This window comes from Elephantulus edwardii, unplaced genomic scaffold (genome assembly GCF_000299155.1).
Source record: "Elephantulus edwardii isolate Elephantulus edwardi_28Jun2011 unplaced genomic scaffold, EleEdw1.0 scaffold00074, whole genome shotgun sequence".
Lineage (NCBI taxonomy): Eukaryota > Metazoa > Chordata > Mammalia > Macroscelidea > Macroscelididae > Elephantulus > Elephantulus edwardii.
The window spans coordinates 15,663,732-15,687,715 of record NW_006399824.1 but is presented as its reverse complement, the minus strand read 5'-3'; the positions used below and the strand labels follow the sequence as shown (position 1 = coordinate 15,687,715).

The 23,984-nt window shown below is 39.7% G+C and overlaps 1 protein-coding gene across 1 annotated transcript in view; it reads right to left on the bottom strand.

Annotated features, from left to right (window-relative positions):
- The window catches only part of RHOBTB1 (Rho-related BTB domain containing 1), an 84,127-nt gene that overhangs the window by 37,209 nt on the left and 22,934 nt on the right, over positions 1–23,984 (bottom strand). Inside the window, exons 3-4 of the mRNA XM_006889031.1 lie at positions 8,534–8,735; positions 8,035–8,138 (exon numbers count right to left, since the gene is read on the bottom strand). Of these exons, the coding sequence (XP_006889093.1) occupies positions 8,035–8,138; positions 8,534–8,725 (296 nt within the window). The 5' untranslated portion in view covers positions 8,726–8,735. The remainder of the gene's footprint in view (positions 1–8,034; positions 8,139–8,533; positions 8,736–23,984) is intronic.

Below are 23,984 nucleotides of genomic sequence, written 5' to 3'. Positions count from 1 at the left end.
CCTCTGAAAATCCCCTTTGAGGGTTGGCTATAAGGTTGGTTCTGACTCCATGGCACACAACACAAGAATATGTATTAAGCTCTTAGTGTGGCAGGGTCCCGGTAGTACAGGGGTTAAGTGCCTGATGCTAACCAAAAGGTGTATAGTTTGAACCCACCATGGTATAATGGTGTGGAAGTCTGCTTTGTGAAGATGAAAATGAAACTGATTGTCATCAAGTGTGCTCCTACTCAAGGTGCCCCTATGGGTCAGGGTAGAACTGCCCGTAGAGCTTCTGAGGCTGTAAACTTTATGGTTACTATTGATCCTATGGCAGTTGTGTTTTATGGACTAAAGAATCTATAATTGCACAAATGGTTATGCACTCAACTACTAATTGAAAGGTTGATGGTTCTAACCCATCCAGTTGCTCTATTGGGACAGTGATGCAGAGATCTATTTATGTAAAGATTACAGCCAAGAAAACGTTCTGGGCAATGTTGTTAAGCATAAAGAGCCAATTTTCATTCTATGCTATTATTGCCACAAGAAAGGATTTGTAAAAATGGTGTATGAGAATATAAAGGAGAGACATGTCACCTGGTCTCTTCTGAAAGTATAAGGCAGGCATGTGGGAAGGATGTTTGGGAGCACACGGCCCTTGTTCTAATTCTTAGACTATTAGATTAAGAGTAGATGGCTAGGTAAGGTAGAGTGTGCACTTTCTAGAAGGAAGTAATACATATTTCTAGGCCAAGAAGCTGCAGGGAACATGGAATTCTTAATATTTTGTTATATCTGAAGCAAGAGATGAAGTTGAGAGAAGCAGGCCAGGAGAGGAAGAAACCAAGAGTGAGGTCTCAAATCTAAATGAGGAGATTTACCCAAGCACTTGAAGTTGTCATGAGTATCCCCTCAGAGACTACTCTGTAGTATATCATCCAGTTTCAAAGAGAACTAAGAATTAAAGACAAAACCATTATTATAGAAATATAAAGGATTCACAGAACTTGGTGTTCTCTATTCTGCTATCACAGAATGCTTGCAAACATATCTTCTAAGAAAAAAAGATACAAGCAGCCATCCAACCAAAGAAACAGGCGACTTGTTCAGATAAGAATTCACACAGCTGAGGGCTTTATCTATGGGAAAAGGAACCAGACCGCCCCGATCTGTGGGATATTACAGGGTCCTATCATGAGCCTTGAATTCTAGAAAAATCCCATTTCCTATATTCATCAAAGGTCTAGACCCATCTTTCCCCTAAATTCATATAAATGATACATGTTTTACTTAAAACATTTTAAGTTCAACATACACTTAAAAGACAGGCTGTCTACCATGTAAAACTATGCCAAGATGAGAGGACTCTGCCCATAAAGATGATACGTCATTTTTAATTTTATGGAGGTATAATTGAAATATATTAAGCTGTGCATTCTGTGTTCCATTTGCTCAGTTTTGACAGGTGTATGTAGCTATCCCATCATCGTCACAATCAAGATAACAGACAATTTTATCATCCCCAAAGCTAACTTGTGTCCTTTTGTCATGTGGCTCTCTCTTGACCCCTCATCTGTTCTCTGTCACTACAGATTAGATGATATTTTCTAGAATTTTTCAGGAATGGATTAAGACAGCGGGCCCACTCAGATTCTCCCCTCTTCAGGGAGAAGTCTGGGTAAGACGATCATAGTAATTCCAAAGTGTAGCCTAAGAGAACACTGGCTTCATCATCATCCAGATAATGGCTGAAGTTTGCTGATTTACTTCCGCTCAGAATGCTTTTATTAGAACTTCTGGGATGCTAAAGTTTGCATTTCAACCAACATGCTTATGTATGTTCAACTACGAGAGCTAACAATTTTAGTGCACCCTCTTCAGGAGTCCTATGGCCATCTCTTGGTCCAACTCGCTGTTCTTCTTATGTCTTTCTACTCTCTTAATCTAGGCACTGCTCATCCTTCATACCCAGATGCACTTAGGGCTGAATGGTTTAACTTCTAGATCCCTGGAACTACACATTAAAAAACAAACAAATGAACAAACAACCCCCCCCCCAAAGCAACCAAAAAACCCAAAAACACATGATTTGAATCCCCCTCCCCCATAAGTTGCATCCATTATTGGCTAGTAATGGATGCACTTTGTGGAGTTGGAACAACATTTATGAAGGTGCCGAAAACTCAGTAATTGAAATGAAAATATTGTACAGTAGTATTTTTTTAAAAGAAAATCAATATAGAGTCAAACATTAGACTATTACTTTAGTCTTGACACTTAGAGTCAGCCACAGTCAGTAAGAGCTAATACAAAAATGCCCTATCTAAACACATTTGTCATCCTCTGCCTCTTGCCAGTAACTATAAACACGCCCAATCCGGGGCCAAGACACAAATATCAGTCAACTATAGCACTGAGTTTTTAAAAGGGCTCCAACCAAAAATTCAATGGGATGCATATGAACTGTACCTGATTACATGTGCCTGCCTCACAAAACTGGATTGATCCTTTTACTAAAGAGACACAAAGAAATGATAGCTCCGATGAATCATTTATAACATCTTCTCTACTCATAGGAGCTAAAAAAAATTGAGAAAAGTCAATGTGTATGATTAAACTAGGGAGCTCTGGTAGTCTAGTAGTAAGAATCTGCACTGCAATCCTAAAGGTACGAGGTTTGAACCCATCGTGGGAGAAGGATGAGCAACCTCTACCTATGTGATTAAGAGCCTCTGAAGACCCGCTGGTGGGTCAGTTACAACTTGATGGCACTCAATAACAACAACAACAACAACATGATTAAACGAGCCAGTAAATGGATTCCAACTAGCCTGAAAATAAGTCTAAGAGCTGTAGGGGGTAGGAGCAAATGCAAAGGTTCTGCATAGTTTGTAAATTAAGTACCTGATGGAAGTGGGGATACTATATAAAGTACCTAAGATTATTATCTGCTATCAAAAAACTCACTTGGATGTCTCACGTGTGGCCTCTTGTGGATGGATGTATATGAAAATGATTTGCTCTGGATTAAAGAATTTAAAAAAAAACAACCAAAAAAACCAAACAAACAAACCATCATAAGAGCTGGTGATACCAAAATGGGTGACCCTGGAGGACATTACCCTGAGTGAAATATCTCAGTCACAAAAAGACAAATATGGTATAATGCCACGGTTATAAAAGAGGACTGACATGATTAGATATTATTATTATGACAGGAGTCCAGAACGAAGGTAGCATAGTGGAGCAGATTTGGGGAGGGGATTGAATAACAATGAAACAATTTTTTCTTTCACTTTTCAAAAAGAAAAGTGAATTGGGGGGGAGGGGTGGGCAGGGAGAAAAGTGCAACAATGAAATAATGGAAATCCAAAGTCTCTGTAAATTTTCATTCAAATCAATTTAAAATTAAAAAAGAAAAAGAGCAGGTGATACATAGTGAATGTCTGTCTTTGGTTTCCACAGGGGACAGTGAAAGTTCTAGATGCCATTAGGAGTCATCAGTCTATTGGCTTGTCATCAATCATTAGCAGCAGCTAGAACAGAATAGTGACATGGGAAAACATGGGCTGTGGTGTGAGACAGGCCTAGTGGGAAAGTTCAGGTCCATGTTTTCCTTGCTGTCTGACCTTGACCACTTTCTCTGCCTGCTTCCTCAACTGTGAAATGAGGATACCATCGCCTGCAATGGCACCACAAGAATGAAAGGAGACAGGCTATGCAGCACACCTAGCATAGGCCTGGCTCCTGGGCCTCGCAAGAAACTGTAGGTGCTGTTTTCACCACTCTCAGCCTTATTCAGCACTGGAAGGCTATCTGACTCTCAGACAAATCAATGACGGGCATTTTCAAGGAAAGGAAACAATAAAATCTATTAGTAATTATTTATGTGTGGTTGAGTCTAGAGGAAGGGGCATTGGTGACAGAGTTGTTAAAGCCCTCACCTGCTCACTGAATGGTTGCTGTTTGGATCCACTGGATGCTTCATAGGAGAAAGATGAGATCTTTTTCCTTCTGGACCTGAAGAGCACAGCCTGTGGAGCCCTCTGGAAGAGTTCTACCCTGTCACATAGGGTCACTATGAGTCAGAGCCGACTTGGCAGCCTTGGGTCTGGTTTTGGGTTCTGGTGTTTAGAGAAGGGCAGGAAGGATCTGATGTCTGCTAAGGACACAGTTCATTCTATTGGTTTACATTTTTCAGTGCTAGGTGTGTGAATATTTTTTTTTTCTTATATTAGCTCTTGGGGGGGGGGAAATTGAGTTTAGTGATACATTTAAAAGAAATGACTCATTTCTAGCCAAAAAAAGAATAGTTGGTCACAGTCCTGGTTGCTCTGAACAGTTCTGCCCTTGACATTTTAAAAGATCCAGTTAAGAGCTCCGATAGTTCATCCCAAAGTGGATAGAAAGTAAGTGGTGGAGGGGTGCGTGGGTGAGGGAAGCTACAAGAGAAGTGAAGTCATTCACTGTGAGGAGAGGGGTCAGTACTTCTCACACACCGTGTTCCGGAGTCGATGCTTCCTTCTGCTTTTCCTGTTCATTAAATATACAGATGCCTGTTAATAATTTTTCTCCAGCTGAATGGATTGTTGCCCCTTCCTAGGAAGGACTAAGTGAATTCTCGTCTAGTTCTAAGCCTTTGCACAAATATGGAAGGAGCTTTGGGAACTGGCTGATTAGTGCGTGGCGCTCTTTAGCTCTATTATGTTTAAAATGTAGCTGAAGTAGCTTGGCGCGTGGAGAGTGTGGGAGCCGGGAGCCTGTGAGAGCTGAGTTCAGATTTCCTTCGGAGAGTCACTGTAGGGTCAAGTATGGTAGTGAAAGGATTCAGGTCTCCTCAGCTACGATGGGGATGCACTCTTTCGCCTAGGGTTCTTGAAAAGATTAATAGAACTAAAGGTAGAAAGCACCTACTATGTCGACTAAGGTGTGTTTTCTTCAGGAAAATGGTCTTTTCCATTTTTTCCCTGTGTATCTGAGAGTTGGACAATAGGCTGAGAGAAGAACTGATGTCACTGACTTGTGGTGTTGAAGAACAGTATTGAATGGATACTCAATGGGCTGCCAAAAGAACAAACCCTTTTGTCTTTCAGAAAGTGCAACCAGGATGCTCCTTAAAGGCAAAGATAGGGAAGCTTCCTTTCACGTACTTTGGGCATCTTGTCAGGAGAAGGCAGCCCTTAGAAAAAGATGCCATACTAGGAAAGGTGGAAGGTCAGAGGAAGACCCTCAACAAAATGGACTGACACGGTGACTGTGACAATGGGGCAAGGATGAATAGTTGCTTTCAAATTATAAAGACTACAATGGCAGGCTTGTCACAGTTACACCATACTAAGACACTTGCAAGTTCAAATTGGTGGGCTGCCAGATACCCAAACTCTGATTCCATGGGGTCCTCTCTATGAACTTGTGCTCATCCGTGCCAAGGAATGCTTGAAGGGGTAACTTATTAACTACCTTTGCCCTAAGAATCTGAAGGCTGGGTATGAATCTGGTTTCTTTCACCGTCACCACAAGAATAAAATTAATTCTTTTTAAAGACAGTTTTGAACACCTTTCCAAGCATAGGAAATACATTCCACAGACCTCCAAGTTTATGTCTGTCCACACTCCAAGGCTGTTATAAACAGGTTTATAAGCCAAATTAATCTTAGAAAGAGCAATTATGAGCTTTCTCCTTCTGAAGTGATCTACAGCTAAAAATAAAGGTCATTAGGAAATTAAACAGCCCTCTTATAGCAAGAGAATGTGGTCAGAGTTCAAGTGCCAAGTAAAAGAAACTTCTAACATTATCAGACTTTCCACAAAATGTAATTTTGCTGCTTTATCAGCGCTGCCCTATTTATGTTTCTGAAACATCCTGGAGTCCGAGAGAGAAAGACAGCTCTGGTTTTTATTCTTTGCCAGGCATAGAGTCTGGGGAAGGACACCTGGGAGACGTGCAGAATTGGAAAATACAGAGGAAATACAAGTTACAAACACGTTCACAAAGCAAGACCCAAGGTAAATGCAGGCAGAAACACAGGAATGTTTCCCGCAGCCCCTTGTGCTGCTAAGAGACTCAAACTTGGCATGGGAGGCATTTCCTGTTTCCCTTCAAGGGGTAACAGGTTACAGTTAATAGAACCAAACAGTACAGACAACAGAGCAGAACAATGGACTTTGAACTGATGGAGTCACATGAAAGAGCAGCTTATTTTTGTGGGGAGTGAACAAGCACAGGCATGACCTGTTGAAAAATGACTCCAGATGCGTCAGGGAGCTGGACCAGACCAGACTAGAGGGCCTTCAATATCAGATCAATGGCGGCCATTGTATCATTAAATAAATCCTGAGCAGGGATCTTGGGGAAAAATAAAACAGGCCTTACGTCTGCACGATAAAAACCTTATCATGTGGGGCCAAATTAAGGTGCATTATTCAAAATACAAATACTTCAAGCAGCAACGATCAGTCAGTTACTGAAACGTCAATAGAATCGAAACAACAAATATCTTGATAAGTTTAATGTCAAGTCCATCATCTTCATGACATCTTTTGAGAAGGGTGCAAAAAACCCCTTTTAAAATCTAGTGCATCTGTTCTTACAATTTTCATTATGTTATGCTTTCTTTAAACCACAGATATTGAAACCTGTTTGCATGATACTTATAAGAAGGTTCATTTATTTCTATTTTATTCATGTAGACCACTTGACTAAAAGAGAAAACAGAAGCATCACCCAACATGAGAGAACCAAGGGCATTGTCGAAATTTCAAAAAAAAGGAAATGAGAGAAAAGAGTATTATTTGTGATGCTGAATATTAAGTTCAAGTGTCCTGTTGCCAAGGGGACATTAAAATTACGTTTTAGTTTCTCTATTTCTGAATCCTTTTGCACAAAATTGTCTGAACTGTAGATTCTTTCTGCATGTGAAATACTTCAGAAGAATAAGGGAGGAAAACTGTTTGGAATTTCAGACCACTTGAATAAATGCCGATGAAAGTCTATTCAGAGTCTTAAGATAGCTCCTGGTTTGAAAAGAATGCAAAGTCTTTCAAGTGTTTACCTCAATAGTAAAGAGTAACTCATGTATGTAAAGCATCTAATTTAATGCTGATCTCTACAGGGGAAATACAATGTTTTATGTCAACAAGGGGCAACAAACCCACAGTACCAATTCCACACTGAAATGTGTTTAAAACATATTTACCATTAGGAGGTAAGAAAATCCCCTCTGTGACCAGCTTTTAATAGCTATGGTGCATACACTGAGAAACTTTAAGTCACAATGACAAACAGAAGTTGCTTAAATATTTTAAACCACTTTGACCATGACCCTATTCATCTTAGTATCCTTCTAGATTAATCCTTCCATTGCTGAATTTTCCCTTATACTTCTTTTTAAATGGGGGGGGGGAGGAAGAAGATATTAGTGCTTTAGTTCATTTCACAAACTGGCCTTGTTAAAGGCCTTCAAAGTTATTTTTCTTTCTTTTTTAAAAAATGACCTTCAAGTAAAAATAATAGGCTTTTCAGATAACACAAAGCCAAAAGCAAATAACATCAGACTCTGCTAACATGGTCTTGAAAAGACCAAAGAGACCTTCTGTAGCTGGGCTGCCAAGTGCTAAAATGAAACATTTTAACAGAAGGCAAATGAAGTGTTATTCAGGAGAACAGCAATCAAAGCAGCCCCAGGCTTCAGGGCATGACAGGATCCTCCATCTAACAAACTCCCTTCTTAAACTAAATCTAGTTGGGGACGTTTTTTTGGGAAAAAAATTTAACTAGATATTTCCTGAGAGGAACGGTAGGGCAGGGCTGTCTCTGTTTTTTGTGGTTGTTTTTTTTTTTACATCAGGAAATAATGTTTTGGGGCTTGAGTTCTTTTTTTTTCTGTTAGGTTTTATTCTTTTCTTAGACACAGTGCAGAACCCATCATATTTCAAAAGCCTGTAGCTGTGGTTTTGGTTGACTGGGAGGCAGCTGCTAACTTGAGAAAGGAAACTGCTCAGTGTCCAGCACACAGCACACGGCACACACCACACTCACTAGTCGTGGTTTACCTGCCATAAGCAAAGCGTCTGTCTTTGTGATGATCCCCAAACGTATCCCAAAGCCTGAGAGAAACGCTCACTTCGTCCACCACATCCCTGGAACGCTCCAAGACCTGCGGGAGAGACAGAGAAGCCAGGGCTCAGGGTTTAGCTGGGGAACCCCTGGGGGTGCAGAATGTCTGGGAACCCTCTCAATGCCCACTTAACTCATGTGAATTCAGTTTTCTTATTTCATTAATAAGACTTAAAAAAAGTCTTAATTTTCTTTCTGGAACCACATGACCTCTTATTCAGAATACCACAATTCCCCATAAATTTGCATTTTGCTTTGGGTTTTATCTTGTGGCACTAAAAGGATGGTAGTCTTGCTTTGAATGGTAGTTACTTTTTTTTAAAAAAAAATAAATTTACTTTTAAGTCAAACTGTCTTCAGGTTTTGTTTTGTTTTGAATAACACAAGCAACAGTGAAAATGCACCATTCAGAGTCCCAGCACTCTCTGTCCTTACCTCCTGGCAGACCCGGTACTGGTCAATCGCCCACACCGTGGGGACGTGGGTGGCCAGCAGCTGATACTGCGTGAGCGTCGTGTTACATGCTCTGGCACAGATGAGGCGCGTCTTCCCCACGGCGTTATCGCCCACGACCACACACTTGATGGTTTCAACGTTGGGCCTTTCGTAGTCCATGTCAGTGTCCATTTATAACACTCTGTCAGGAGAGAATGGGCCTCACGTTACAGACCGCCCGGCTTTCCAGAACAGTCAAAAGGTTTGGGGCTCAGATAGCTTCTTAGGGCAGCTACTTCTATGGAAGTGCCTACGCATAAGCCAGAAGTCTGGATGTGTGTACCAAGGAAAACTGAAATTCAAAGTTTCTTTTTATATCTCACACAAGTACAAAAACACAGGACTGTTATTTTGACCCCTAAATGGTTTATTCTGGTGAACATGTTATTTTCTCTTTTGTTTTCTCTAAACACAAAACGGCCTACTGGAGATGAGTCTGGCTACCAAGGACAGTGGGCACCCAGTTTTAGCTCAGTGACTACCATGTGGATTTGCAGAGGTACTGTGACCCGAGGGTTTGACCTTCTGACACAGCCCTAGCCCTAACCCATGTCCAGGCCCTCACAATGTTCCAGTGACCCGGTACCTGGGGTAGAAAGCAGTTCTCCATAGGGTATAAACTACCATGGCAACTTGCTGACTTGGAGGAGAAAAAGCAGCATAAGTAGAGAGGGCTGCAGGACATTAAGGCAGAGTCCATTAAATGTGAAGTTTGATATAGCAATCAAATAAGAGAGGGCTGGAAAAAATACTCTCCCAAGGACTCATTTTAAAGCAATAATTGAAAAGGAAATCGTATTCTCCTTTCTCCATTTTCCTCAAGAAATCTGGAGTGTGTGGCAAAGGGAATATGCAGCAGGATGAGGAATGACTTTGGAGTTTTTCCGAAATGATTGAAAAAAGACTTAAAGATGGTTGCTGCTGAGGGTCAAGAGGAAGCGGCAATGGCTCTGCTTCCCAGGAGAATGGGAAATCCCAAGCCAAGGTACACACTGTTTACTTAGCAGCTGGGACGGGGGTGGGGTGGGGTGGGTGAGGAGTGCAATCTATTGATTAATTTTAGGGTTTAAGTTAATTGCATACGTTGAGGATGTTATTAAGAAGGGCCATTCCTTGAAAAGGGACATCATGCTTGGAAAGGTGGACGGACGGTCAGCGAAAGAGAGAAGACCCTCAACAAGACGGATTGCCACAGTAATGGCAGCACTGGGTTCCAGTATGTCAGAGATGTTGAGGACGGCACAGGATAGGACAGTGTTCAGACCCGTTTATCCTGGAGTTGCTATGAGTCATACTCGGCTCAGTGGCTCCTAATAACACCGACAATTTGCCTTTTAGAAATGGATCTATGGTCAAACAGAAAACTGGTTAGATGGTCATGTTTAAAGAGTTTTAACTGCAAGAATGAAAAACTTGTTCAGAGTGGTGTCTATTGGCTAGAACTCAGTAAGTGTTTAATGGAACTGATTAAGAAAAATGGTTATTTAGACAACATGAAGTTAAGTGCACAGCTAAAGAGATATAAAGAAGAATAATATGAAGGCATCTTTTCCCTCACAAGATTATCTAAGCATGAACCTGTCTCTGAAAGTGAAGGGTGTAGCCACAGCAGGTGTTAAACTCCAGGATAGAAAATGGCTTGGCAGGAAGGGAGCAGGACGATCCAAGAATAGGCGGGTAGTTAGGGTAGCATTGTGTCTGTGGTTCTTAAAGAGTGAATACTTGTCCTCGACCTGGCAAATGCTGAATCTGAATGTCTTCAATGGAGAAAGAGATCCTTCAAAATTTAAGTCATTCGTGGGAGAAGGAAGGGTATAATCTCCTCTCGTGCAATTAACAGCCCCTGTGAACCCACAGAGGGTTAGTTATGGGTTGGTTCTGACTCTACACAAAATAACAACAATAACAACAATTCTGATGAAGAGCCAGTTATAGGACAAAAATTTATCTCTTGATAAATCTTGAAATTGTATGGTTTTATTAAAAAAACAAAACAAAAACAAACCACCAACTCAAACTCATCACCATCAAGAAGAAATCGACACATGAGTGACCCTCCAGTGGGGTTTTGTAGGTTGTAAATTACACAGGAGGAGATTACCCATCTTTTTTTCTGCAGAGCAGCTTCTGGATTTGAACTGACTGCCTTTGGAACATCTTTGGAGGTAGCCAAATATAAAATGACATTAAAAATATGAGATTGATTTTTATGTTGATTTATAAACTAGCTCAGATAGCAGCTCCAGGGAAGAACCCTTGAAACAATTTGAACCATGGGGCATTAGTGGGATTATGAAATCCCTTTTACAGAAGACTAATTTAAAAGAGATGGAGGCCATCTTAGAGTTAGAATAAAAAGTATTATTACTTCACTTGTTATTTATAGAGAAATCTCACGCATAATCTTAAAAAGAATTTCCGTGTCAAAGGTGAAAATAACATCCGTAGGTCCTCTAATCCCTAGCAAGCTGCTTAGAACCAGAGTGACTGCCAGAGGTGCTGAGCCTCGGGCAAAGGGAACAGCATGCAAGGAAACATGCACAAACTGGATCGCTCGTTTTCTATATCAAGTTTCCAAAGACTGAACATCTTTCCTTTGGAGAAGAAATTGTTTTGGTGGTAATCTAAGAAGCATTTTAAGATAATGCAGTCACAGCCAAAGACGTAAAACCATGCCACAATTATATTACTGTAAGTCAATTATTCATCTGTTGCACATAAACAAATAAATATAAATTATGGTGGTGATTATAAAAATATGCAATTTTGTCCTTCTGCACTTACTACAGACTCCAATTTGTTCCTGTCTGGAACTCTTATGGTTGAACGAGCTCTTCAGGCCATCTGGATAATGACTATCTGTATTCTGAATTTTATTAACCCAGGATGAGGATTGTAAATATTATCCACTTAACACTGCTAATAAATTTTACCTCTGTAACTCCTGCTGATCTATGAGAACACCCTTTCACAACCAGATATAAAGCTGAAGAGACGAGGGAGGTACGCAAGAGAAGGAAACTTTGCAAATACGAACTCTGATGTCCTATTTTTACACCATTCTTGTGACCTTTTTATACAAAATCTCATTTCATTCCTCCACTGTAGCCTCAGGACATAAATGCTAGTTATAAATGCCATCTGAAGAGCTTAGCTGCCAATGATATATCTGGAAGTCAGGAGCCCTGGTTTATTTGAAGACTAGCAAGTTATCAAGACCATGTGGAGGTGGGGAGGTGAAGGACTTGAGTTGGTTCAGGGTGGGAACTGCTATGGGTTGCTGGGTACCCATCATCTACAAGGCTCACTTGAATGTTGTGATCAAGACCATCCATCTGTTGTATTGTTCTATATACCTGCCTCGACCATTGTTGTTGTTGTTATGTGCCGTCCTGTGCTAACCTGTCTCTGACACACCTACTCTCATTACTCCAATCACTGAATCAATCCATCTCATCGAGGGTCTTCCTCTCTTTGCACTGTCCCTCCACTCTCCCAAACATGATGTCCATCTCCAAGGAATGGTCCCTCCTTTCAACATGCCCAAGGTATGTCAGATGAAGCTTCAGAATCCTTGCCTCCAAGGAACAGCCCAGCTTCATCCTCTCCCGGACAAACCTGTTTGTTCTCCTAGCAGTCTATGGTATTACTCCACTTTATTAATCACAGTCAAACAACCTTCTTATCTCTGTTCACAAGTATGATACACCCAACACCAAAGAGTAGGTCTTCTTTATCTCCTCAATGTCTGTGCTCTTTGCCCACACTCTGTTTGAAATATTTAAACTTGTGGCCACATGCAAGGTATTGTTATCATCTAGATGTATTTAACTTCTGAAACCTCAAGTTCCAATCCCTAGCGGGTTTGAAGAGACAGTACATCACACAGGAGGAGACTGCCCATCTTTCTCCCAAGAGCCACTTGTGGGTTTGAACCACGTGCTTCTGGCTTGGCAGCCTAACTCCTTGGAATCAAGTTGAGCTTGGTTGTTGGTTTTGTTTTTTTACTTTTGTTTTGGGGGGGGGTGTTGGTAGCTGATTAGGAGGTGTGGTGGTGGCACAGTGGTTAAAGTGTTCAGCTGTTAATCAAAAGGTCATCAGTAGGAATCTAGAAGTGGCTCTGCGGGAGAAGGCATGGCATCTACGTTTCTGTAAATGTTTCCAGCCTTGGAAGCCCCACGGGGCAGTGCTACTTTGTCCTGTTGGGTTACTATAAATTGGTAGATTTTGGACTTGACAAGAGTGAGTTTGGTATCATTTATTCGTTTGTTTGGTTGGGTTTCCCCCCCTTTTCGATGATTGATAAATCTTAAGCTGTTCCGGACTGCTCTGAGTAGGTACACTTAAATATAAATGCTTCATTTGATTTCAGATGAGGGTTTGAGACTCTTCTAAGAGCAGAAATCCAGGTATTAGGGAGGGCTGATAGGGAAAGATTTACTGTTTGACTAAGGAAGGTACCTCACCAAAGGATCCTAATTGTTTTGAATTGCTCCACCACTGGAAAATGTTGTTTTCCATAACCTTCACTGTTTCTCCTGTTATACTTGCTATTTCAACCATGGCACAATAGTCTGATAAAATACAGACACGCAAAGCCCTGTGGAGGGGTCTCCATTCTCTTAACTTCATTTAGCAAACCTCAGACAATCTGAATGATGCTATCACACAGTCCCTAAATTTTCTTGTCTCTTTGAGAGGCATAAAATCTTAACTTTAAAAAATAATTTAACTTTGCCATTACAAAATACTAGATGAGCAAATTCTAGTGTATTTACAGGGTGAACCCTATGAGAAAAACTGACAATTCTTTATTATTGACAGAAACAAAAGGAAAATGTTAAGAGTTGCATAATGACTTTAGCCAACCGCCAAGTCTCAACTGTGCAGATTTCATTATCCTGGGCTCTTCATCACCAGTCCCGAACAGGCAAAAGCTGCTTTAAATGGAAAATAAACATCTCAGCTGGAATGGAGAATGGACCCAGAGCTAGGCAAGAGGCAACAAGGGCTGGGCTGGACTGTCTTAAATAAAAACTTTACAGAAATATATCTTAGGATAAAATTGCCTTTCATCCTTTAAATCAACAATAGATGGTTGTTAAAAAAAACACACACCACCTCATTTTTTTTTAATTGGGATGTTTTGATTTTTTTTTTTAAACAGAAAAAAAGTTATCAGGAACAGAAAGGATCCTGCTCAAGAATCCAGGAAAGCAAATGATACAGAGACACTTTCTGCGTGGCTTGCAGTACTTCTTTCACATGTCCACTCCTTTTCTCATCGGTGCCCTATGATAATGAACACACACACAAGGTCATGCACTCAACCCTTCCTCTCTTTAAATTCAAGATCAGAAGAGGAGGTAAGTCAGAATGAGAAAGGCTTTTTTTCTTCTACCTATCCACTGCCCTCAATAAATGATAAAAATGAAAAGTGCCAAATGAAAAATCAAGTACAGATTAAGAGTGAACTCCGAAGATCCCAGGGTGTATGTCAAGACTGCTAATAAGTAAACTGTGCCCTAGAATCTAGACACACTGGTCTAGTTTCTGGGATGAAAATGCCTTGTCAGCCTGGCCTTGAGGACATTGCTTATACCATTGCTTTCCATACCTCTAACACACAAGCTGAAATTCCTCTCTACTTACAGAACTCTCTAATGAACCGCAAAACAAACCCCACTGTCATTGAGAAAATTCCAACTCCTGGCAACTGTGCAGCACCGAACAGCACTGCTGAGTAAGGTTTCCAGGATGCAGCTCTTTCCAGACAGCCTACTCCTTCTCCCTAGAAGCAGCAGGGAGATTTGAACTATTGACCTTTTAGTGAGCAGCTGAACACTTAACCCATGATGACACCATGAGGAACTCCTCACCCAGTGTTAGTTATATTAGCTGAGTACCTACTGAGCACCAGGCCTAGGCTGCCACACACAGTAGCAAAGAAGGACTTTGTTATGAATCTTCAAGGACTCAAAGTCATGTAGAAGAGATAGGCATGCAGGTTGACAGACACATAATCCACAATTGTAAATTTGTTGGTAAAAAAGAAAAACGCTAATAGATTGAATAAAGGGTAAACTGACTGCAGGACAGACAAGGACAGCCTTTTTAAGAAGGTTCTGTTCTCTTGATATGGGAAGAATAAGAAGGACCTGTCACGAGATGAAAAATGAAAGGTGGAAATAGGAAATAAGAGGTATCCAAATTGGCAAAGAGGAGGTAAAATTATCTCTGTATGCAGATGCTATAATAGTATACTTAGAAAACCCTAATGACTCAGCAAGAAAACTACTGGACATAGTTGACCAATTCAGCAAAGTGGCAGGATACAAGATCAACATACAAAAATCAATTGGATTTTTCTACAGTGACAAAGAGAAAACAGAACTGGAGCTTAGAAAAATAATACCCTTCACAACTGCTAATCACAAGATTAAATACCTGGGAGTATATTTAACCAGAAGCACAAAGGATCTATTAAAAGAAAATTACAAAACATTACTATAAGAAACAAAAGAAACCTGGAGAAACCTTTGCTCATGGATAGGAAGATTCAGTATTGTGAAAATGACAATACTACCAAAGGCAATTTACACATTCAATGCAATCCCAATACAAATACCAATTCTATTCTTCAACGAGATGGAAAAGGCAATCTCCAATTTCATTTGGAATGGGAAGAGGCCCTGAATAAGCAAAGCACTCCTTAAAAAGAGAAATAAGGTAGGAGGCATCTCACTCCCTGATTTCAAATCCTATTAAACTGCTGTGGAACTGGTATAATGACAGATACATAGATCAATGGAATGGAATAGAAAATCTAGAAATCAGTCCATCTACCTATAGTCAATTGATTCCTGAAAAGGAGATGAAATCACTTAAGTGGGGAAAATACAACCTTTTTAACAAAAGATGCTGGCAAAATTGGAAAACTACCTGTAGAAAACTCAAGCAAGATCCACACCTCACTCCATACATGAAAACCAACTCAAAATGGATCATGGACCTAGGACTATACATGTCATTAAAGAAAAGCTTGGAAGAACTCTAGAAGTCTTAATCCACAACATAAACAGTCTTCTAAGAATCCTGAAACATCTACAACCAGGAGAGGATAAAATGGATGAATGGGACCTTCTAAGAATCAAATCCCAAAGCACATCTAAAAACTTCTCAAAAGAGTAAAAAAGGGAAGCAAGAGATTGTGAAAAAAATATTTGGTAATGACATGTAAGATAAGGGACTTATATCTAGAACTTATAAATTACTTGAGCACCACAACAAGATAAAGGTAAATAACCCAATTGAAAAATGGGCACAGGATAAGAACAGACACTTCACCAAAGAAGACATTCAGATAGCCATGAAGAAATGTTCAAAATCCCTACCTCTAAGAGAGATGCAAATCAAAACAACTATGAGATATTCAAAATCCTTAGCTCTAAGAGAGATGCAAATCAAAACAACTATGAGATATCATCTCATCCCAGTAAGAATAGCAAAATTTAACAGAGCAGCAAACAACAAGTTCTTACAAGGCTACAGAGAAACTGGAACTCTTATTCACTGTTGGTGGGAGTGTAAAATGGTGCAACCACTATGGAAGGCTGTATGGCGTTTTCTCAAAAAGTTGCAAATAGAAATACCATTTGACCCAGCAATTCCTTTACCGGAAATATACCCTAAAGAAACCATAACTGCCACCCAGGCAGATATATGCACACCCATGTTTATTGCAGCTTTGTTCACAATAGCAAAGAGTTGGAAACAACCTAAGTGCCCATCAATAAATGAATGGATAGAGAAGCTCTGGTATATTCACAAAATCAAATACTATGCATTGAAAAACAAGGAACTCATGCAATATTATTCAAAATAGGTGACTCTGGAGGACATTATGATGAGTTAAATATCTCAGTTACAAAAGGACAAATACTCCATAGTGCCAATCTCTGTAAACATTCATTAAAATAAATAAAACAAAATTTAAAAAAAAAAAAAGGCAGGAAGAGCCAGCTTGGTGAACTGGTGAGAGTGAGGGTGTGAAAGCCAACAGGGATCAAATCGTGCGTGCTCTTTTAGGCCACAAATAAGTTTTTTAATTTTATTCTAAATGTACTGAGAAGCACTGGAGTATTTTAGGCCGGGGAGTGACAGATTCCGATTTGCTTTTTAAAAGTCTCGTGCGTATTGCTAGATGGAGAACATGCTATGGGGAAATATGAATGGGGGGGGGGGGAGGGACAGTTACGAAACTACTCAAATTCTTCAAAAAACAAAGGGTAATGGTGGCTTCAACCATGGAGGAATCTATGCAGATAGAACCAAGTGGATAAATTCAATTTATATTCTGGAAGAAGACAGGCTTAATTTTAAATATAATCTCTTAGGGTACCTATCAAGGAGCTCTGCGCCGCAACGTTTAAACATTAGGATGCTAACAGAAAGGTGGACGGTTTAAAACCATCAGCTGCACCACAGGAGACACGTCATAGCAATCCATTCCCATAAGGGCTAAAGACTAGGAAACCCTCTGAGAGAATTATACTTTGTCGGGAAGGATTACTATGGTTCCAAATCAACCTGATGGCAGGCAACAACACAGGGTACTCATCAAATTCTGATTTGCAATACAGATTATGCATCCCTCTCCTTTGGATCCACTGAGATTATAAATAAAAAAGAGAGAGAGAGAGACTGTTGTCCATCTTTAAGACCTCCAATCTTTTCACAGTATCTTTCACACAGGGCTTTCAATAAAAATTGTTGAACCGATAGTAACAGCACAGCTGCTCCACCCGGGCTGGTACAGAACTTGCCCAAAGCTCTCTGGTGGCTGATCATTAAGCCCTGTGGCCTCGAAAGCAGCATTCCATAGCCAAGCCTGTGGTTGCTGAGAGGAACACCTTGAGGGACATCTGTGTAGCCCATCATGAGCCACAGTATATGACAGATGGTGATGCACCAACCATCGCTCCCCAGCAGGAAGAGCATCAGTAACCATGGGAACCACCAGGGACCAAGGACTAGGTCCCTTTCACCAAACAGGAAGGTGAAGATAGAAGCCCCAGTGGCCAGGCAGGAGGGCCTTAGGCCTAATTTGGTTAAAAAAAAAAAAGAATAAAGATGTGTGAGAACTTACTGTTTTTGAGTGCTTAGAGCCTACTTGTGCATCTCAATATTGGCATCTATAGGTTTCACAAAATTCTTACTTGTTTTTATACCTAATATAAGGAATCATAACTAGCTCTTCTTTGCAAAGTTACTACTTGACTAGAAACAAAGAGGGAAAGGGAGGTACCATATTCAATCAGAAAGAACTCTGGTTGCACAGTGGTTAAACCCTTGGCTGCTAACCCAACGGTCAGGGTTTTGAACACACCAAGCACTCCACAGGAGGAAGATGTGGCAATCTGACTATGTAAAGATCTGGAAACACTCCGGGGTCGTTCTACTGTTCTATAAGGTTGCTAGGAGTCAGAATGAACTTGCTGGTAATAAGTTTGATTTTTTTTTTAAATCTAATTAACAGGGAGGATCAGTTACAGTTGATGTGAAACTGAGTCTTGAATGAAGGAGTCTAACCTATATTTAAAAGAGAATGACATCCAAAAAAAGCAATTTCTTCAAGGTAAGAAAGCAATTAAAGAATAGATGCCTTAGATCCTCCTCTAACAAAAAGACTCACTAAAATTATCCTGCTCCACAAAGATAGCAGCTCCACAGAGTCCCAGGAAGTAAGGATAAGAAGTAATAGTTTCCAGAAAATGGAAGGATTTCTGCCAAACATACTTCCACCGAGCCAAGTAAGAACATCTTGGAAGGTCAGCAGAGAAAACATTGGTCAGGAAGTGGGCGAGTAGATGCAGCAACTTGACTAGACATATCTGGGACAAAGGTGGACAGAGTGGTTTGCGAATCCTTTGGAAAGCTTGTTGGAATCTGGCATCTTCCACAGAGCAGGGAGTAGTGCAAGTGTTTGCTCCTCAAAGAATATAGAACAGGCAGACATAACTGAGCAAGGAATAGGTTCTTATTTGGATCTTTTTGTTACATATTTTTGGTTCTATTTGATTCCTCTGACCTACTCAACTAGGCCATTTCAGATTTTTTTAAATTTTGTTTTTGACACTGTGACTAAGAATCCAATTAATCCTGTGACGTTAACATGAAGGAAGAACAGGGTGAGGAAAGCTACTCTTGAGGCTGAGAGTCTGTGTATCTTCAGGGCGGACATTCCTCAGTGTTTACATTCTCCAGGGCTGGCATTCCTTACCTCAGACTCAAAGGTTCTCTGAATCAGAACACAATCGATAGTTTTGCTAGTCTAGTCTGGAAATAGGTGGGTTCCTGAGTCTCCATAAAAAGTTTTGGTAGGATGTGAGCCTAGATTCTCACAGAGCCTGGGGTTATTCAAGCATTCTGAAAGTTCTTCAACCCTCAAGTGTTAAAAGCACACACACAGCCAGGCACACTCAGATGCAGCAATGAGAACATTTAACATATGTTCTATTAAAAATTCTGAGACATAGAAAAGGACAAGGAATTGCCTAAATACAAGGCCTTCTCCTCAAATAGAAACAAATCCAGTTAATGTGTGAGAGTTTATATGAAGGAGGTCTTCTACCTAAAGAGAAAGTTTTCTTGAAAAACAAAACAAAACAAAACAACAAACAACCCAACTCATCCAATGGAGCTCTAGTAGCCTAGTGGCAAGAAGATGCACTGCAATCTCTAAGGTGCATGGTTTAAGGCCACCAGCTGCTCCATGAGAGGATAGGCAATCTCCTCCCATACAACTAACTTTCTCTGAAAGCCACCCAGAGGATCAACTATGGGTTGGTTCCGACTATTCAATACACAGTAACAACAACATACATGCACTTAATTATATAAGAGAATATAATGTATGTATGTAAACTAACAAGTGATATTGTTGTTAGGTGCCACCAATTGACTCTGATCATAGCCATGCACAAACGGTGGATAGAAATCTTACTCCAACTTCACAATTGCCACCATGCTCAAAACCAATGTTTACAGTCAGTCAAATCACTTTACTGAAGATCTTTCTCTCCTTCACCGATCTTCCACTTCTGTAAGCATGATGTAATTTCCCAAGGACTGACACCAGCTGACAGCATGTCCAAAGAATGTGAGATGGAGTTTCACGTCCCTGCCTCTTCTCTCAAGTCAGAGCAGTTGGGCCTTTTGGCAACACTTGGTATATTCAATGCTCTTCACCAATATTACAATTGGAAGACATCAATTCTTCTTCAGTCTTCCTTATTCACTGTCCAACTTTCACATGCATAGGAAGCAACTGACAATACCATAGCTTGGGTCAGTCACACCTTAGTTTTTCATGTGACATCCTTGTTCTTTAGCACATTAAAGAGGTCCCCGACAGTAGATTTTTCCAACACAACACATTTTCTAATTTCTTAACTGTTGTTTCTGTGGGGGCTGATTATGGATCCAGGTAAAAAAGAAATCATCAACAACTTCAAACTTCATCTATTATGATGTTACCTATTAATCCAGGTAACAAGAAGTGTTTTCCTCATAGTGAGGTGTAGACTTTGATCTTCTTCAATAACTGCTTCAGGCCTTCTTTATGCAGAAAGTAAGGTTATATAATTTGCATAACATAGGCTGTTGATGAATCTTTCTCCAATCCTGATGCCACATTCTTCTTCATATAATCCAGACTATTTGCTCAGCTTATTGATTGAATAGGTTTAGAAAAAAGGATACACTCTTGATATATATCTTTCCTGATTTTAAGCCTTACAATACTTCTTTGTTCTATTCAAATGACTGCTACCTGATCTATGTACAGGTTTCATATGCGCACAATTAAGTGTCTGGGATTCTAATTCTTCTCAATCTTATCCATAATTTATAAATATGCACACAACTGAATGTCTTTGTGTAGTCAATGAAACATAAGTAAGCAACTTTCTGATATTCCCTGCTCTCTGTCAGGATCGATCTTACACCGACAATGATTCTCCATGTCCCACAGCCTCTTCTGAATGCAGCTTGAATTTTTCGCAGTTGTCTGCTAATATGCTGCTCCGGAAATTTTGTTTAATCTTAACCAAGATTTTACCTTCATGTGATATTAATGATTTTACTTGATAATTTCCACATTATATTAGATCACCTTTTTAGGAATAGGGAAAGATATGGATCTCTTCTCCCGTGTACAATGAAATCAATGACAATTTCAGTCTTTGCTCCCTTTATTGTAATATTGTCTTCTGATCCTGTTTTAAAGATTTTTGTTTTCTTGATGCTGAGGTATATCCATAATGATCCATCTTTGGTCTTCATCAGAAAGAGCTTCAAGTCTTCTTCATTTTCTTCAGGCAAGGCTGCTGTCTTCTAAATTTTTCAGCAACAGATGAGATTATAAATAACTAGATAAACTCAAACTTATTGCTGTTGATTTGGAAAGAAGTCATAGCTGACCCTCGCGTGGATTTTTCAGAGGATGTAAATCACATGAGGAGAATGCCCACTTCTTTCCCATAGAGCAGTGGTAGATTTGAACCAGCTGCCTTTAGACTGGCAGTAAAGTTCCTTACCATTAAGTCACTAGAGCTCTGTAAGCAGCATCAGATAAAAACAAACCAAACAAAAACCAACACATTGCTGTCAAGTTGTTTTCAAATAAAAGTAATACTAAATAGGAGATTTATAAGATAATAAATGGATTTGTAAACTACAGGAAAAATCCCTAAATAGAAATGGAAAGGCCATCTGAAAACAAGATGAGACAATATAATAGATAAAAGGTCAGTCTATAACAGTGTGATTTCCTTGATATTTGAGATGGATTGATTCAGTGACTGGGTTAACAGAGGCAGGTGTGTCAGAGACAATAAGATTGGTACAGGATAGTGCAGGATTTAGGGCCATTGTACATAGGGTTTATATGAGTCACAGGCAACTTGACGGCACAAAACAACAACAAAGGGAAAAAAGGAACCAAATGTGAAATAATAGAACAAACTTTTGCAGAACTCCTAAGACTGTGGCCCTTACTGACTCTTTGAACTTGGAACAAAATTCATCACTTTGGCTCAACTTTTAGCCAAGCAATACACAGGGCAATAAGCTGACCAACAGTGTCAGAAAGGAGTTTAATCCTTAGAATAATCTACCATATAAGGTCAAAAGGCCAGCACTTAGACAAAGTTAAAACTCTGAAGTAAGGAAGGAAGGGTAAGAGGGATTAATAAAAATGAGGATTACAGAGAAGAAGTGAGAAAAGTAGGATTACACTGTGTATATTGTAATTAATGCCATAAAACAAAATGTTTGATGATGGAAGGAAAAACCAATCTGTCTGGTAAACTTTCACTCAAATCACAACAAAAATAAAATTAAAAAATGCATGGGAACAATGTGAATGAAGAATAATGTGAAACATAATGTATATGAACTTTGTAAGCAAAAAATAATTTTTAGCTAATAAAAAGGAAAAAAAGAAAAAGAATAAAGCTTTCAAAAAAGTGTAAGTAGTAAAGAACAAAGAGTAAAAGAGGTAGAGAAAAAGATGATTCCAAATCTATGTTTTTCAGTAAAATGTTGAAACATCAATTACAAAATGTAATTGTAAAGGTGTCTTAAAGGACAAATATTGCATAGAGCCACTATTGTAAAACAGGACTAACATCAGGGTTGAGGGAAGACAGAGAAAGAAGGGAGGAATGATGTATACTGCATTGAAACAGATGAGGGAGAGAACTGTTTAAAAGGGATACATGATTAAATATTGTTGTCATGACAGGAGTCCAGAATGAAGGCTGCATAGTGGACTGGGTTTGGAGAGAGGGACTGCACACCAATGAAAGAGTTTTGCTTTTATTTTTTAAGGAGAAGAGTGAATTGGGGTAGGGGGTGGGCAGGGATAAAAGGGCAAGAATGGATGACTGGAAACCTTAAGTCTCTGTAAACTTTCAATAAAATTAATTTTTAAAAAATCTTCTAAACAAACCAATGGCCAGGAGAAATTGTAACCTGGAATACCATAACCTCATCAACAAACTATTTGAAGGAAATAAAACAACATATGTTCTTGTTTTTATGTGCCATCAAGTTGCTCGCTACTCATAGCAACTCTCTATATAACAGCTCTGAACCCTGCTCAAAGTTCACAGAGTGAACTGGTTTTTCACGCAACAGTACGTAGAATGATGTTTTGTGAGACTGATTACAATTTCCACACGTCGCAACCCTCTTTCCCACTCTATTTCTTCGTTTCCATTCTTTCTTCCTTCTGTCCTCCTGCCTTCTCGGCTTTATCCTTGGACAAAGGCTGTCCCTTTGATCTTGCATGATTGTTCTAAGGCATGAATCCCTCCCTGGTGTTCCGATCACTTTTACCAGCCTGCTTGTTGTTTGGTGGAGTCATGGGAGTTCTTTCTGTTAAGCTTAAGGGGTGTTTATGGTTACAGTCTTGGGGCTCCTTTGTTACCAAAGGGAAGAGAAATCAATAGTGTAGTTGCACCTTAGATGAGCACTTTCAATCTTTTAAGATCCCAGTCACTGCTCACCTAGGTAGGAGGTGGAACATTGTATATGGTCCTAAACTCATAGGTCCATCTATCTCACAAGTTATTTGGCTATGGCTAAGAAGTGTTCATAATTTTTTTCTCTCTTTGTACTACTGGATGTTGTGTTGTTGTTGATTGCTGTCGAGTTGAACTGTGAACTAAAGGCCTGAAGCCTTTCCATAACTATCATCATTTATCAAAGATTTTAGTTTCCAGAGGCATGTATATGTGTGCCTTTCTTCACAGCAGAGTTTGAGTTATTTGCAGTCCCTACAGATATGCATGTAGAAATACATGGTCTTCTAAACATGTATGGTAATGGGTCTAATCTCATTTGCTTACCTGTAATTGTTCATCTTACTGGTCATCCTATCTCTATACTCATAGATTATTGTCTATTATTACTAATAACATCAGATTGTATATTTAATAATACCAACCTCTGTTTTAAGGGTTTTGTCTTTTTTGCTGTTGTAAAAATTTTTCCTTTTTCATTTATTCTTCTGTAGCCAGAGTATAGGATTGATAAAATTTAACCTAGAAACCTGCTGTGTGTGGTGCTTGTTTCAGAAAGCTATTATCAAGTCCGCACATTGTGTGTGTTTAAAAATCCTGTCATGAAAAAAAGTTCTCTGTGGCAAGTTGTTCATTGAAGGCATTTGCTAAAGGTCTCCCTGGGCTACCTTTTACAGCACCAGAAAGACTAGGCGCTGAGAAACCTTCAGATCCATGACAATCTAACAAATGCATCTGAACATTTATGTCTAGAATTAGTCAGTGCTCTGACTCTGGCAAATGCACATGTAATTCCTTGTTTT